Source organism: Varroa destructor, unplaced genomic scaffold (genome assembly GCF_002443255.2).
Source record: "Varroa destructor unplaced genomic scaffold, Vdes_3.0 BEIS01000002.1, whole genome shotgun sequence".
In the NCBI taxonomy this organism is placed as follows: Eukaryota; Metazoa; Arthropoda; class Arachnida; order Mesostigmata; family Varroidae; genus Varroa; species Varroa destructor.
In genome coordinates this window covers 57,546,507-57,562,755 of record NW_019211455.1, presented here as the reverse complement: position 1 = coordinate 57,562,755, position 16,249 = coordinate 57,546,507, and the positions used below count along the sequence as shown (strand labels likewise).

The window sequence follows — 16,249 nt, the reverse complement described above, 5'->3', positions numbered from 1 at the left end:
AATTTATCAGTGATTGTGACGGCTTACTTTGAGTGGGCACTTCTTTACTCGCCAAATCCTCCCGAACCTAAAGCCAAAAGTTACTATAGGGTAGCCCGACAACTTGAAGTACCATTTAGTTAGTATTCAACGACAGTTAACGACTATAAAACAACGGTGGCTATCACCGATGCTGTGCGTACAAAGCTCTCCCTCGAAGTTGGATATAGCGCGGCCTGCCAGCAGAGAGCGTCGACATGTTTACACCCTCTTGTTCCCGTGCGATATAGTGACATTGAACGACGTTGTTCAACTCGCTGACATTGAAGCTCTGCCGCACCCCGTTAGGCCTGCATCTAAATCATTGCTCAGGAGCAATAGTGGATTTATACTAATACACGACATATGAGCATTTCATCTATGTCATATTCTTGAGGATACAACTTATTGCATTTAGGTGCCTACCAATCATAAAACTACTAAATAAATATACACACATATATATATATATATAAGAAAAAAAAAGCCCAGGTAACTCGGAACGCGTGATCATCGTAACCGTGAGCAACAGACAGTTAGAACTGACACTGGTTCAAGTCTTAGCGTTGATATGGCTATTATTATATATTATACAGGAATGACATACAAAGACGAAATAAATTTAGAGAGAGACTATATAGTATAATAAAACAAACAAACAGAGAATTAGCGAAAAGTGTATGATAAAATAATGTATGGACACTTGTTCAGAACATTTTAGTTTGCCCGCTGCAGGATTGGACGCCGGACTCACGAACGTGAACTTCTGATCCCGGCATCCAGTTGTAAGTCCAGCTTATCTACCCATAGAAATTGGTCGAGCACTCAATATCAGCCCACTTTGCAGTTATGTTTGACGTCTGACACGATTACAATACTTGCTACCTAAAATGTAAAAAAATTACCCTATTGAGTATAACGTCTATCGGGAGAAAAAGCATGTTCATACTAGGATTTCAGCGTTTTCAAAAAGCTAGACATTTCTGTACAGCGCCATAAAAATTTCTGCATATCTAAGCAGGGATATACGGCAGAAATATGTGCGTAAATTCGAGGTTAATCAAGTTTGGGAATCATTTGAGCCCTGCATTTATGAGCGCTGTTGTACGGAATAACTCCATGGGGGTATGTGTGAACTGAGCGACCGCCTGACCTCGACGCCGATAGCATTTTCAGCGTTCAAACGACGTCACTTACAAGTTAAACTAGCCATTAGGGTACTGCACCTGAATCAGGCTGCGAGCTGGGGTTTGAAACGGCACTTACGGGTCTTGCACCCTAATGGAGGCTGTACAAGAAGTTCGTAGTGAATTTTATTAACATCGTTATACACGACACTAGACAACTGTATATAATAATAACTGCCGTATACACGCTGTTAGGGGGGTATTTCAAGACAAATTGGATTACTCGACATTTTTATCGTTAATTGTCATTGTTGTATGGCCCATTTTAATCTCTATTCTTGCAAGTGTAAAGCAAGATTCTTTTATTTAGACAATATTAAACGTATCATCGTTTACTTATTTCAATAGCGGGACCTGATATTTTTGAAGTTTTTATGAAACATTTTCAAGTTTACATTTTACGGCGAGCCCCTCGCTGCATATGTGCATAAAAATTTCTTAAACAATATTATAGCTATGTTGGCCATTTGAATTGCTCATCTGGCGTTCTAATCGTTTTCCTTTGCTCTATTTATCTTTTTCAGCATGAGTCCTTTCTCTTTATCCATCGCTGAAATTTCCTAGCAATAAATATATAGTGTTACGTGTCATTGACACAGGACCACGTTATAATGAACGCATTGCGGCCTTCCTTTACGCTGTTAATAGAGGTAGTCCCTCCTCTAACGCACTAATTACCTGATATAATAGCGTTGTTCAATTGGATGAACTGACGAAATTGTCTGCGTAAGACCGTTGTACCAAAAAAACAGTAACCTGCTGGCCTTCTCCATTGCTGCGATTCGAGTTTGTTTCACTCATTAAGAATAGTTCTTTCTAAAATGAGCTCAATGAGAATGACAAGATGATTGTTAGCGGTCCAATACTATAAACGTAATTGAACCGTCATTTTCAGCGCCTTGTCCTACTACTTATATTTAACGGTAAGTGCCACAAGTGATTTGTCTTAACCAACGGAGGTGGGTGACATGGATTACATATTTAACAGCGTTTCCTGCTTTATGGCTAGAACCGGTTAGCGACAACGCAATACGTGATACTGTAGGTAGGTCGCCTTCCGGAAGCTTAGTGTGAACATAGATTTTTATAAAGAAATTATCGTTACATTGTAGTCTTGGTTGCCAATACGTGTCTAATGCTTGGCCTAATGTTAGCTATCAAAGGAAACCAAGCACTAGCCCAATTATCAGTAGAATGATAACTGAATATGCGATCTTGATGTTGCCTGACGCCAAAAAACAGGATGAACGTTTGCGTGAGATCTGTAAAACTTCTTTGGAATGAATCGAAAAGGTTGGAGCCCATAAAGGCAGTATGCACCTTATACAGAAGGATAGGCCAAGGGTTTGGTACCTAACACTATAAAAAAACATGACTTTGGAACGAAAGGTGTTTATTGGTCAGCAGTGTATAATTGTATTGAGAGCCTTGAATGCGCGCGCTGTTGAAGAGTACAGCTGTTTTACTGGAAAACTAAATCTATACTTATGGAGTTAAGTTGACCCAGTGAGTTCGTTGCGCACTTCTATTCAAGGAATGTTTCATTATTTATATCCTCTGAATTACAGGTTATGTTCTGGCTGCCTAAGTTGAAGTCTGGCGTGGCTTTTCATGTGCATGTTCATTTTTGCGGGTCCTTATTCCTTTCCTAGGCCTGATATTATCTCCAGTCTGTAACCGTGGCTGAGTTCGCGTCAGCATGCACAGGTAGATAGCGAGGTTTCGCTATGACTAGGCTTTGGCCAAAATTTAATCTCGGATTTGAAATTCAGATCACTTCTCGTTCGATGGAAACGCACGCGGGGCACTGAGCGCCCATTTAAAGCTCTGTATATTCGTTTTCCTTTTTCTTTTCCATTGCGTCTACGCACAGGTAGCCTTTGACCGTTTTCGACAGTCAAACTCGAAGATACAAGCCATAGCAAAGGGCATTAGCTAACCCTCTTAAGCTGTTTGCACTTTCGTATGCAGCTCATTGAAACTTATTCTTGATGCTCAATAGGGAGACTTCTAGATCATGACTACGTCTCCTGTCGGCCTGTAGGATATTTCTCTCTCAGCTACTTTGTCGGTTTATCATGCCACGTAGATCTGCTGCCCCGCAGGTCACTTTCGCAGCTTAGTTGCCCTCTCGGGGCTGAGCTTGTGCCCATGCGTATTTGCATACGCCCAGTCCGTCATACCGGTTGTCCCTAATCCTTTTGAAATACAGGTGGCTCTGCAATGCTTATAAACCAGAAACAGCCCCGTCCCACAAAAACCCCATTTCAGTCTCTGTCCTATTTAGCATTAGCCATTAAAGCTTTGTACAATATATAAAACCAGCCTCTCCGGACCCTGAGTGGCTCCTGGCAACGTTTATAGAAACGAAAACAATTTACTTTAAATTGTGTCCCGACCGTCCACACCGTACCCATGCAACGGCTTCAAGCAATTTTCGGTACCTTGGCGATACATTTTGGCACCTATTAACGACAGTAAAGTTATGCTTATTTCGCCTCCATAGTTCATACTGATTTTTGGATAAACTGTCAATACTGTCCCAAAAGAGCTTTGGCTATTTGTCGAAAAAAATCTATTCTCGTAAACTTCTAACGAAACCACATGAGCTTGAATATAGCCAAGGAAACAACGAGACTCAGAAGAAGATGCTAAAGAAAGCTGTATAAACCTGAGAGAAAACGTGCGCTCTGTAAACAGTAGCTAACAATCAACCGTGGGTTGAGTCGTTAGATGACCTATAAGACAGTGAAACTAGTACCACATCAGTAGTATAACGTTTAATCAGCCCACGTCTGACGTTTAACAGCATTAATAATTACCCAAAGCAACAAAGCCTCTCACAGGTTGGAAGACCACACTCGATCATTCAGCTAACACAACAAGGGCAGAACTTTACCCAATATCGGTGTCATATCATATATGGGAACGCCTGTATCTATGCTTGCTAACAAATATGCATCCGTCAGTTATCTTCTTTCTGCAAGAGCATCCTTTAACATTAGGAAATTTAGGGTAATCAACATGTTACTTCTTGATTCTTACGGTTTAGCTGGACTTTCGAATATGCTAAGCGGGCCCGATAACGCAGAAAAGCTAGATAACGCGTAAATAATAACTATTAACCTGCCTAGCTAGTTCTCCTATGGCGCTCTGTAATTTGTTCATTTTTACTTGCTAAACTCTCTCTTTCGGTTCCTATCTTCTGCTGTACGTTTGGTGCCCGCCTTTCCGCTTTGCTCATTTCATACACTACCTGCTAGCCATTAGCCGCCAGGAAGTCTGTTGCGTCGACCATCACGCTCATAGAGCGCAATCGTTCTTCGTTGCTTTTTCTTCCCTTTTGCCTTGTTTTGCTAGCCTTACGATTGTGATCCCGCTTGATCTATTCAGCATCGTCTCTACTGACTATACCCGCTTGACTTCGCTTTGGCGCAATGTAGACTATCACCAAGAAACCACCCAGCCTGTCAGCCAAAAGTTCCCTTGGGAAACGGCCTCATTTGACGGTGTAGCATTTCGCCCGTCGCTCTGTCCGCGCTCTCAACTCGCGTTTTTCAGCAGGTTTTCGTTACGCCGGCGACGAAATTGATGCCCCGGAGTCGATTCCACAGCTTGAGTATGCGTAACGGCTGTCGCGTTAATTAATTACATTGGCCGTAATGAGGAATGGTGCTAGGATAGAATAAAACGTCAAGCAGGCAGGCAGGCAGGCAGAGATACAGGGAGAAATGGCAAATTAAATTAAAGAATAGGTTCAGACGGTAGAATGGTGGTGTGAAACCCTACAGTGGCATAAGCGAAAATAAGAGAGCCAGTCAATTCTGGTCGATAGCAAGGGTGGGAACGAAGTGCTTCTATAACGATTCTTCTAAAAACACAAAGTGACGGCGCCAGTAGCTTCAAACATGCAGTCACTTCCCTCAAGTTTATTAATTATTCTCTTCTGTTCACTTCAACCGCACTACGTGCCCGTCTCTCATTCTGATGCAAATACGCTATGTGATATAGCGGAAGATGGCCAAAAACAACAGCATTTCGACGCTATTATTTCGTTCGACAACAGTGCTGGGTTGCTTGACCCGTTGTCCAGCAATTTATATCATCTCTCTGTGAATAGCATTCTCACGGCTTCATGAGAATTGGTAAAAGTCCGAGAGGTCGTCCACTTTTTGTTACCATTTCACCCTGTTTCTTCGGCTGACTTGTTGTTTTTCTTGGCCGTCCTGTCACTTAATTCTTGACATTCAGTTTGCGCTGACCTCAGCCCGTGAAGTTTTCCTCCTGCTTCATTTCCTCACAAACCCTACAGGGACTGAAGTCGCTCGGCTTTATCATCGTTAGCCTAATGCGTTCGTTCAGCTTCAGCCGTTTCAGCGGCACGGGACAGCCTAAAGGAACTTCGTAGAATAGTACTACCCACGTATGGTAATACTATATGGGACTACTGTGCATAAGGGCCAGCACAAAGCGATTTCATTCTCATGCGTTTAGCATGAAATTTGGGGTCTCAAGATTGGGATGAAGAGGAGGCTATGTCTGTTGTCATTTGCGTGTACAGCCGGGCATGTTGTAGGAGTGATAGAATGTCTTCGAGACTCCCCCGATGGGTCAGCTCTTTGCTCTTGGAGGATGCTGCTGCTGCTGCTGCTGCTGCTGCTGCTGCGGTTCGGTCCGCTTAGTTTGTATCGAGCCCAAATATGGAAAAACGCAGAGTGGCGGCTTGCAGACAAACAGCGGACGGTGAACAGCTTTTTGATTTCTCTAAGGAACACGATCCGAGACTATTTTAGCCGCAGGAACGTTTGTTCTCTTTGATCATATAATGATCTTCAATGACTGAGTGGATGAGAAAGCAATTCGTATCGTCAAGGCTGAAGAGCCATCGTTACCCATTCACTGCCCGTACTTAAATATGGTGGTGACATCGAAAATATCTACGTACATATCTATGTAAAGGTTGTGCATTATCGACATGTATTTAATTTGGAACAAATAATTAAAACATTATAATTCGTATAAACGCTCAACTTATTATAGTATCTGATAATCGACTCAAACCTGTGAATTCACCTATTACTTTGACCAGGTCCGGTAAAATTATCCCTGAATAGAATTCCCTTACATGCTGTCCTTAAGCCTTTGAAGTTCTTTAATTTAGGTCGAATTTCGGTGACCTAAAACTAGATTTTAGGGGCGCTACTTCAATAAAGCCAAAGAACATTCGCATATTAACTAGAAATGCCGGCAGGCGAGACAACGGCATGTTTTCGAAAAAAGAACTAGGATATCGCTGCACCTTCTCTATATTAGGAAAGATAAAGGTTTATATCACAGCAAAAAAAAAATGGCGAATACACAACGTGACAGCCAATATGTGATCTGAAAACAATTTCTATTTTGGTACTTTGTGAGCCTTGTAAGTAAAGGTAACTTGAACGTCTACAGTGAGGCTTCTTGTTACGACTTCAGATATGCTGTAAATGTATCGGATCAATTTTAGGCTTGAGTGCGTTGTTTTTGCACCATCGTGAAATACAGATATATGGTGAATTTCTTGCAGTAACGTATTCGTCTATAAGATCACAGACCTAAGGTTTGTTTCCATTAAGAGGTGAGGACGGAAAACATTCGGAGACAGATAAGTGCAACAAAGACTCACAGGCGAGGTAGCTGAACGTTTTCCAGTAGACACCATTTGTATTTTACTATATAATTAGTTAGTATTGAGCATGTGTTTTTCCCACTTGAACAAGCTGCATAGGGTTATTCAAGTTCATTTTGACGTAAATTCAAGCTTGACGTTACGGCCGCTACACATCACCAAACGCGTGTTCATAGCAGGTTATACTGCATTTGTGCTTCTACCATGCTTCCCAATTTATATTTGGTTGAAATGTTATATGAGGGAAACCGCAATCGTTTACGCTAAAAAGCTTGTTTTTTTATTAGTCAGTACTAACGTTGGTTTAGGACAGATGATTTTTCAACAAGACGTGACCTCTATGCGAAATGAAATGCGCTTAAAAAGGTTAATGGTAATTTAGTGTATCGTAACTTCACAGTTTGTGTACTACTTCAACATGACGTAACCTTGATTCCCACTTAACGCTTATATGGTATCAATGTTGAATCAATTAACATGTAAAGACCCACACATTAATCATCATCGTAGTAACAAAAACAACTGAAGAATGTCGTACGTTCAACAGGCTGTTTGCTTGTCTATTAGAAGCGTTAGTGCCGATTAGTCTGGTGCAATGCAGATAGAATCAAACGATGTCTGATTTCTTAAACCTGGGAATAACCTGATTCTGTGATGATATTTGCTATTGGTCGACAGCATGATTTAGACACAAGGGTCATTTTTGATACCACACCTTTTCCACGAGCGAATGCAGCTGCTCGCGCTAAAATGTCTTATAGACCTTACAGTCATATAATTGCAAAGTTTTCTGTTCTGAATGATCTGGACGGATCTGCGTGATCATGGGCAAACCTTCTCAGGATGAAAAGCTCCTCGAGGTCATGTTCGAGCCGATTCCTAATCAGTTCCCTACAGCGCGTCGGGTCGTGACTCTGTTACGTCCATTAATACCACGCTGATGCTCAACCGTAATTACGATAATATCCTAACTTTAGGTCAGTAGGAGTGGCACTTAGCTTCGTCAATTATAGTTGTGTATACAGCTCCAAAACAGAGATATCTGCACTGGTCGCAATACGTTGACAAAGCTTTCGTACGTTTGCAATAAGTATAGTCAAAGATGACCTCAACGAATCTGTACATGCGCACTTATTAAACAAACGACTATGCATAGACCTACGGGTGCATATTTTTTATGTAATGGGAATCCAGTTTATCACAGAAGTTACTATTATTACTATAATAGAAAGTGACGCTACGCATCGGAAATAAAAAGTCATATTGCAGCCATCGCTTATACATCTCGTTCTCTGCTTAACTATTCATGTTCCGGCAACAGAAGCGCAAAAGTATTTTGTGCCCCCCGACCAGCTTCAAAGGTTTTGTACATAGCCATTGTTGATTACGCCCTTGGGTACAGCAGATATGGGTTTGAGACCCGGATCGCATCTGCGTCCAACTAAGCCGTGGAAAAGACGAGGGCCAGATTTGAACAGTGTAAAACACGTAAAACCCTCATTCCTTCTTACCTCCAAGGCCTCTTTCCATAAACTTTTTCACAGTATACGTTTAATTTGACATGCGCATTAAAAATAGACTTATCAGTAACTTACAAGCCGGATACTTTTTCCATATCTTATCGTAAGTCATACGTGCTTCGGCACTTCGACAAACGATGGTACATCGACCGGGTAAACGCAGTTTGACAAGCAATTATCACTGTTTTGCATGTTATGTCAAAGTGTTTCATTGTAAAGGATACAGCATCGTGTGTATCGAACGAGCCATATCTATATACTCGTAGTGCAGAATTAGCTGAGATCCGAAGCCGTGGAACTGTCAAATAGCACGAAAGTTAGCTTAAGACTCTTAGATATGCTGAAGCGACGATCTAGCGGCGGGAAATACGTGATCGGTAAAAGGAGACGCGTGGATTTATCGCCTATTGCTGCTTATTGGCAGAAAGTCTCAGAACTCATGACCGTCTCAATTGAGATACAATTGCTTTCACGTCTATTATCACGTAGCCACTTGTGTGCGTTCTGTTAGCATGGTCGACTATGGACAAGTTCTCTTGTAAGCAAACACTTAACACGATCATTGATCTAGTACAAGATCCAGACTCGAGTACGGTTTTGATTTACGTACATGAAACGGAAACATAACAGTTAGAATGCAATCGGTTGTTCTTGGAGGCACAGGCTTCAAGCACAATCAAATTCCCTTCTCAAGTTTGAAATAAAGGCTTCTTCTGTCAAGTAGAATTAAAAATCGCTTCCTTTCATCCAAGCGATATTTATGTTAGCTCAAATACAATGGCTATGAATGCGACTACGAAATCAACGCAGTTGCACTTTAAGGCCAGAATATCGCCCTTTACAAGACGATGAAGTTTGAAATGGCAACGTTGTAAGTGCGTACATCTTTCGCACCCCTCTGTCCGAGCTGACTGGCAAAGGCAAATCATACATTGTCGGCCCCTTTCTCCTTGACAGCGTTTCTCTCGGGCGGTAGCAGACGGCGGCGTCTTTCTAAGCGGAGTTTCTTAGGGATGTTAGTTTGGTAAATTTCCCTGAGAGCTCTTCACTTTAATGGGTAGCCGCTGCAGCTAAAACCCAAAACGTAAAGAAGATATTAGGGGGCTGTCGACGAGTGTCGGGTCGTAGAAGAAAATTCAAATGCGACCCAAATGCGAGGCTAGTTCGCCCTAAGAACGCACGCGCACAACAGCGCGTAGCGCCTTAGTCCCGTGCCGAGTGACCTGCGTTGCCATTTTACTGTGTCGCCTGTATCAGGCGCATAGAGGGACGGCAGATCGTTATCCTGCAGCTAACTGCGACCCAGTAAGCGAGTTTGCCAAAATAAATAAATAGTCAGTGAAAACGAAAGATCAGCCTTTCGTTTAAACAGACGTACACTCGCGTAAAGATACTCAGTCGCACACAGTTATATACCCGAACAAATTGATTGAGTAGTCGGCCGCTAATTACAGGCCGTGGTGCGTTAAGGTGCGCGGGGGAATAGCTTTTAGCTAATAGGCCCTGGTGCTCCCAAAGATGTTGCATCGGAGGGGAGACTGGCATTGTGCGACAAGCAACGACAGAACGAACTCGCCGTTCCTTTCTACTGGTATTTCACTCCATGGCTGGCTCCATTCAACTAGCGGTTATTTTGTTGTCTAGAATGGTATATCGAACCTCCCCCTCAGAGGAGCTCGAAGTTGCATTAGCAGTAGTGGCAGCGGCGGCCGTTGCCCCTCGTATATCAGCATTAGCTGTATGCAGTGAGCTGAAAGTAGTTTGGGCCATGAGCAACATTGTCAACTCTGATAACGACGTGTTTAATTTCAATTACAGACGATCGCATGCCGCTACCAGACATGCTATAAGGCTACGAGAAATAGGACGAATACGAGCGAAGTGGTGGGATATTGATACGAGACAATGTCCAAGTCCAGGCAACAATCACCCTATTTAGGGACGGTAGCATAGCCATTGGGATCCTCTTCTTGTTCCTCTCTCAAAGCACAACGACATTCTGTAAAACACGTAAAGCTGACACTGCGCCAGAGCGAATACAAAGGTCCAGTATATGTATTCTACCTAAAACAAATGCGACTACCTTTTATGGAAGGTCGCTCATTTTAGTAACAGAATAGCCCGAATGATCCTGAACTGCCAATCGTTGCTATGAAAACATCTTAACATTATTCGATTATGTGATCTGCATTGCGTAACAAATAGAATCTTGTTGCTAACGAAGGATACGCCAATAGTACGAACACCGCAATACCGATGTGGGGTAGGATCAAATACTTGGATATTTTTCTGAAAAACAACTTAAAGCATTTGAGATATTTTCTGCGATAGATCTGCGGGATTCTACAAGTACATTGTATCTTATGAACGTATAGACGTTCATTTTGTGGCAACGAATTGATAAAACAGCTTAAAATAATTGAGAAATCGAGTCAAAGTTAGCGGCTAGCTTTTTAGCGGGGTAGTTGAGTCTGCCAACCTCCTTTTTAAGGGGGTGATGCGAATCTTAGTCATAACAAAGCGAGAAGCGAAAGACAAAACAAATCTCGATCGCAGGAGATACGGGAACGTTATTGAACAAACTGTAGACCTTAAAATTACTAAAGGTATTGGCAATCTGCTAGTTCTCGACTTCGATTTTTAAAAATGCCCGCTTTTGCCCTAAAAATGTTTGCCTGTTATTATCCTGCTGAAGTTCTTAATGTAACCTCTTTCCTCAAGAACGGCCAATGTTCATTGTGATATGCTTTTCCGCGTGACCGTATCGATTCCAGTGGTTGGCTGCGGTATTAGTATTACGCGGTTACTAGTACCCTTTCGATATGCCTACTTATTATTGAAGAATATATACTGTAGACTGAAAATAGACTGTAGAAGAAACATACTGAATCATTCGAAAAACAGACGCAGCAAAAGGCATTATTATACCGATTTAGATTTACAATATAGACCTCTTTCTGGGGTGCAGTGAACGGTAAGATTCTATAAACGGCTAATCTAATAGGATAGCTAGCTTCCTATAAGCTTTCAGTGTGTAAGGGCTATTTTTAAAATTGATAATCCTTTTGGTAATCCTTCAAAAAGCTCGCCGAACTTATGAGAGAGAACATATCATTTCTGAAACGGGCATTCATTAGTTCCCGCTTGATTTCGGTGACGCTGCCCTTCAGATTGAACACATAAACGAATGTCTCCTGAGACGCAATTGCATATTAAAGTTGGGTGTGGCCAATAAGATTTAGCTGTCTTCCAGGTAATCCTCCCAATAGCGGTGTGTAAATCTTTCTCGCCCATTCTATTGCTTCGAAATCAATTAAAGTCACATGAATATTTCATACCACATGGGCTAAAGAAGGACAGGGATGCCTGTTCTATAAGGAAGTCACAGAGACTGAATATTATCACCCCAACTTGGTCCACTATATGAATGTGTTATTTTACGACCAAAGAAAAAGCCCAGAGTTTGCAAACGTTCCCATTCCCTTGATTTTTAGTACAGGGCAAATAGACAGAGCGAGAGAAAGAGAGAGATAATGGCCTTGCGGTAGGAGAAGCAGACTCGAAGTAGCTAAAATGGTGATTTGGTGTACGAGTAAGTAAGCAGGCGACTTACTGTTGTCCCAATCGTGAAGAGACCTATTGCGCCAGTTCTTTTCCTACTAAAAAATCTGCCCTAATGACAGGGTGACAGAAAGGCCAGCGAGACAAGGCTTTGGCTGCTTCATAGATTGATTCAGTATATATATGGTTTAATAATGTGGTTAATGTTCAATGCGACAGGTTCACACTAATAAGAATTAGGATTCAGAAGTTCTCATTCCTATTTCGAACCGTTGTTGAATCTTACGAGAATGCTGACGGCAACTGTGCACCAACTCTACCTGTAAATAAATAATCCAAATATAAACGATTCTTCTATCCCTACTAGTGCAACGTACCGCAAGTGGTAAATAACTCTTAGAGCTTGTCGTGATTTGCCGATATCTATTGCCACCGACTCCAAAATTGTATGTTGGTCAGTATTTTTTTCTTGTTCCACTGGACTATGGATCCATCTGGGTTGATACACGCAAAAAACGGTAGCGTGAAGCCATATTAATCCATAAACATTTCATTCCATTTTTTAGTGGAAATTGATTATCACTATTTATTTATTCATCTTTTTTACCGTACTCACCTCTGGCATTGCCCGAAGCTAGCCAGCCGTCCTGGTAGTAGTTGAGACGGTTAAGCCGCCAGCCGTCATCTTCAGGCAGTTCGTCGGGCACCTTGCCCATCCACGATAATGCCTGCACCGTCGAGTCAGCACGAGTACATGCGCTTCGCTCGAAGTGCAAATGCATCCTGAGCAGCTAGAGATGATAGATCAGATCTATGGGAAGATAGATGTATATGTACGTAGATATATGGATAACAGGTACAGGTGTCCTGGTTAGCTAGCCCGCGGGTATTCTTCACAGATTTACAAAGCCACTTGTTATCTATTATAAATGACCCACCGACGCAGACGCAGGCGCAACCACAGCTGGTGTCATTTCCGTCCGTCCACTTAATCACAAAACACTCTTAAATACAAGCAGGATTAAACAGAAAAATCTATTGCGGCACGAAAAAGACGTAGGATTGTTGTTGTTGTTGTCGTTTTCAAGTAGTACGAGGATCCTTTTTGGCCGAACAAGTTTAGTTCACGTTTGGCTACCACGCGTTTATATGTATTCTCTTTAGTTGTTTGCTCTATTTCGATGGTTCTGACCTGGACCTGCCCTCTGCGAGGCAGGCACTACTACACAAAGGTGTTTGTTATGGTTCATTGTATAGTAGCTGGTAACGTCGCGACCACTCAAACTATTAAAAACCTGTATATTAGGACGAAAGGGTGAAGTAGTCTCGTAGAAAAGCCCTGATGAGGGCTTTTTCAAGGCTTTCTGTAGATTACCATTAGTGAAGGACATTGGTTTCTCAGCTGAGAACTGACCCTGAGACGTCGAAGTCGGCAAAGCAGAGGGCCGTTTAAATTCCGTCGATGGTACTGCCGATGTTATTTTCGTTGAGCGTATAACCGCTGCTATGATTTTCTTAATTTTATTTTATTTCGGAAGCTTCCGTTAATTCACGCGTTTTTATTATTGTTGTTGTACATACTTTTCTTGTTGGATACTTGTAGTAGTGAAAGAACCCTTATGTCCTCAATGTTTACGATGACATGGTTAATATAGCACAGATAAATACGTATCGATGTTTTGTTTACGGCCGTTATCTCTAGCTGGAAACTAACTGGTGCCTGTGACGCTACTAAGTTCTAGAGCCAGAATTTCATTTTAATTCTAGGTGAGAATGTGGTCCTGGTCGTCAACGTTCACTCCGACATTATCGCTTCTGCAATGCCATGCACGAGCAGCTGATCCAGCGGTAGCAGTTACGATACCTATTAATCCGATCAGTCACTTCAGACAATCAATCAATACAATTTAATCGAATCGCTCGCACACAATCAACCACATAAATTCATCCACCCGTTAGTCGGAAGAAAACGAAAAGATCCGGTCAGAATAAGAGGATGGCACTACGTACACCTGATACTATTATTATTATTATTATCAGGCTAGAAGACACACTACGTTGGCACCGCTCTTTTCGGCTAGCTCACAGTAATGCTCGAACGGGGTAAACGACAGACGACAAAAACGTTTATGCTTACGGGAACACGAACGTTGTTGACTAGGATCGTACTATTTGAGCAATTGATATTCCATTGCTCGCACCGCTTCTCAAGTTCCCTCACAGACGTTATTTTATTCGTTCATGTTTTTTTACTGTGTCATACTGTATGCTAGACACGTTCTAACACAAACAGCATAACTATCACAGTATGACTATCAATATCGGACTGATGTGACGAGGCGGACGATGACGGCAGCCGTATAGTGATAGCTACTACAATAAAGTTCTGTTACTAAAAAATGCTTTCTATCCTTTGAGCGATTTTCAGCATTACTGTTACCTTACTTATACTACCAATGCTGTTTGCACTGTGACACATTAACTGCTGCTGTTTTATGGGAGGTAAATCGCGCGTGTTCAAGCGGCGCGTGCATCGAAACTGGAGCCGACAGACGACGACAGCGGACAAGGCGACTAGTGATCCCACAGTGATCCCCTTTCCATCCCCGCAGCATGCCGACGTATGTCGTCACAATCGCTCTTCCTGCACGTAAGAAAAACAGCGCACGACACGCATTCCGTGAAACAAACATCACCTAATTAGATTTCGACAGAACATTAGCACCTTATCACTCGAATGGCTGTTCAATCGAACACACGAAAAAGAAGGCGAATTCTGAACATTCGCGGCAATAACGGCAGCGGGGGCAGCCGTCAGGCCACGTCAGCCAGCCGCACACCCGTGTACCTTATCCGCTCCCGTGTTCGGCAATGGTCACGCGGTTCATGTCTGCGGACTGGTCAGCCACCATTGCTACGGTAGCTTCCTTTGGAACTATACGCGAATCCTCTGGGTTATACGATTTCTCCGTATGGCCCCCACACACTCTTACGTTACACAACGTTAACAGGCGCTCCACTGACGGCTTGCTTGTTTTGATTGCCGTCAGCCAGTTGCGCTGACGTCGCGAAGGTTCGGCTGTTCGGGCTCATGGCTGCAGCGACAGCAGCGAATTTGACTGCAGGAACAGTTTGCTGCCTCAGCTCGCGACGACAGCTGCCTGATAACAGCAAGTTCGAGGTGTCATGGTCGTTTTGCAGATCGTCGTCGCCGTCAACGATGGTAGTGGCACCCTTTGATGCAGACGACGATGCTATGTTAGTAGTCGCGCTTCCGTATTCCGGCTGGTGATTGTAGTCGCGCTGATACTAAGCAAGCATCCAACGAAACGACGAACGTTGTCCGTCCACTGTCGAGCAGAGACAACGAAGGCACTCGGCTTTCCGCCAGACCTCCCCTCACTGCCAGACCTCTCCCCCGGTCTTGGCAGAGCCAACAAAACGACCCGAGCGGGGCTCTGAGCTCCGACCAACGACAACGACGATCGCGACGAGGAGGAAACTTCTGAGAGGGCGGCAGAGGTCGGGGGGCGAAAGGTGGACGACATAGGAGCTCGAGGAGGAGAGCAGAAAGAAACAAGCCCTCAAAACATTCCCATTGATCCTCTACCATCTCCACCTCTAATTTTAGTTTTACCAACTTGCATCTGCTTCAGTAGTATCCTCCCCCCCGCCCCCCCGCCTAAGGGACAAACAAACAGGCAACCACATACAGAGACCGCCAGGCTCTGCCCCTCGTGTCAACACAAACGCCCGTACAGCATATCTACCCACAACTATTCCCCGCTTGGTGGCCTATTACATTCCAGAAAGTCTGGAAGCAGTTGTTGACTAGGCCGGTGACATTTACAGCGTTGCAACGTAAATTACATGCCAGAATATCCAGAGATCATCAAGAACAATATCTAACATTAATGTTAATGTAGATAAAGATTCACAGGTTTGTGTGTATCACATACGCATATACATATACGTTGTCCATTTTTTTACTGCAGTTATTTGTGAGAGATAAGCTTTCTAAATGCAATACTACTTTTCGAATTTCTCACCGACGATTTGGTGCCGTTACTGTAGATAAGGTTTTTTTTAAATGTGATTTCTCACGATTTCCTATCGAAACTAAGAGAGGCTGGCCTTGAAAAAAATTTTTGTCCGCCAACTTCTTGATGCTTACGTCTTGGTCTTCCCATAGTACCGTCAAGACCGTCAAGACAGAGTAGGCCACTAACTATAAGCACGGAACACATAATACAGTATTGCTAAGTTTAGTAATTACAATTTTAACCATCTAGTTTACA

At 42.9% G+C, this 16,249-nt stretch overlaps 1 protein-coding gene across 2 annotated transcripts in view; it reads right to left on the bottom strand.

Annotated features, from left to right (window-relative positions):
• Tusp (WD40 superfamily protein Tusp) overlaps nt 1-15,410 on the bottom strand; it is a 222,533-nt gene extending 207,123 nt beyond the window's left edge. The window contains exon 1 of one of the 2 annotated variants that reach the window (XM_086981968.1): nt 12,568-15,410. In XM_086981968.1, the coding sequence (XP_086838094.1) occupies nt 12,568-12,733 (166 nt within the window). In that variant the 5' untranslated portion in view covers nt 12,734-15,410. The remainder of the gene's footprint in view (nt 1-12,567) is intronic. The other variant, XM_022792449.2, reaches the window with a different exon arrangement.
• Between the last annotated feature and the right edge of the window lie 839 nt (nt 15,411-16,249).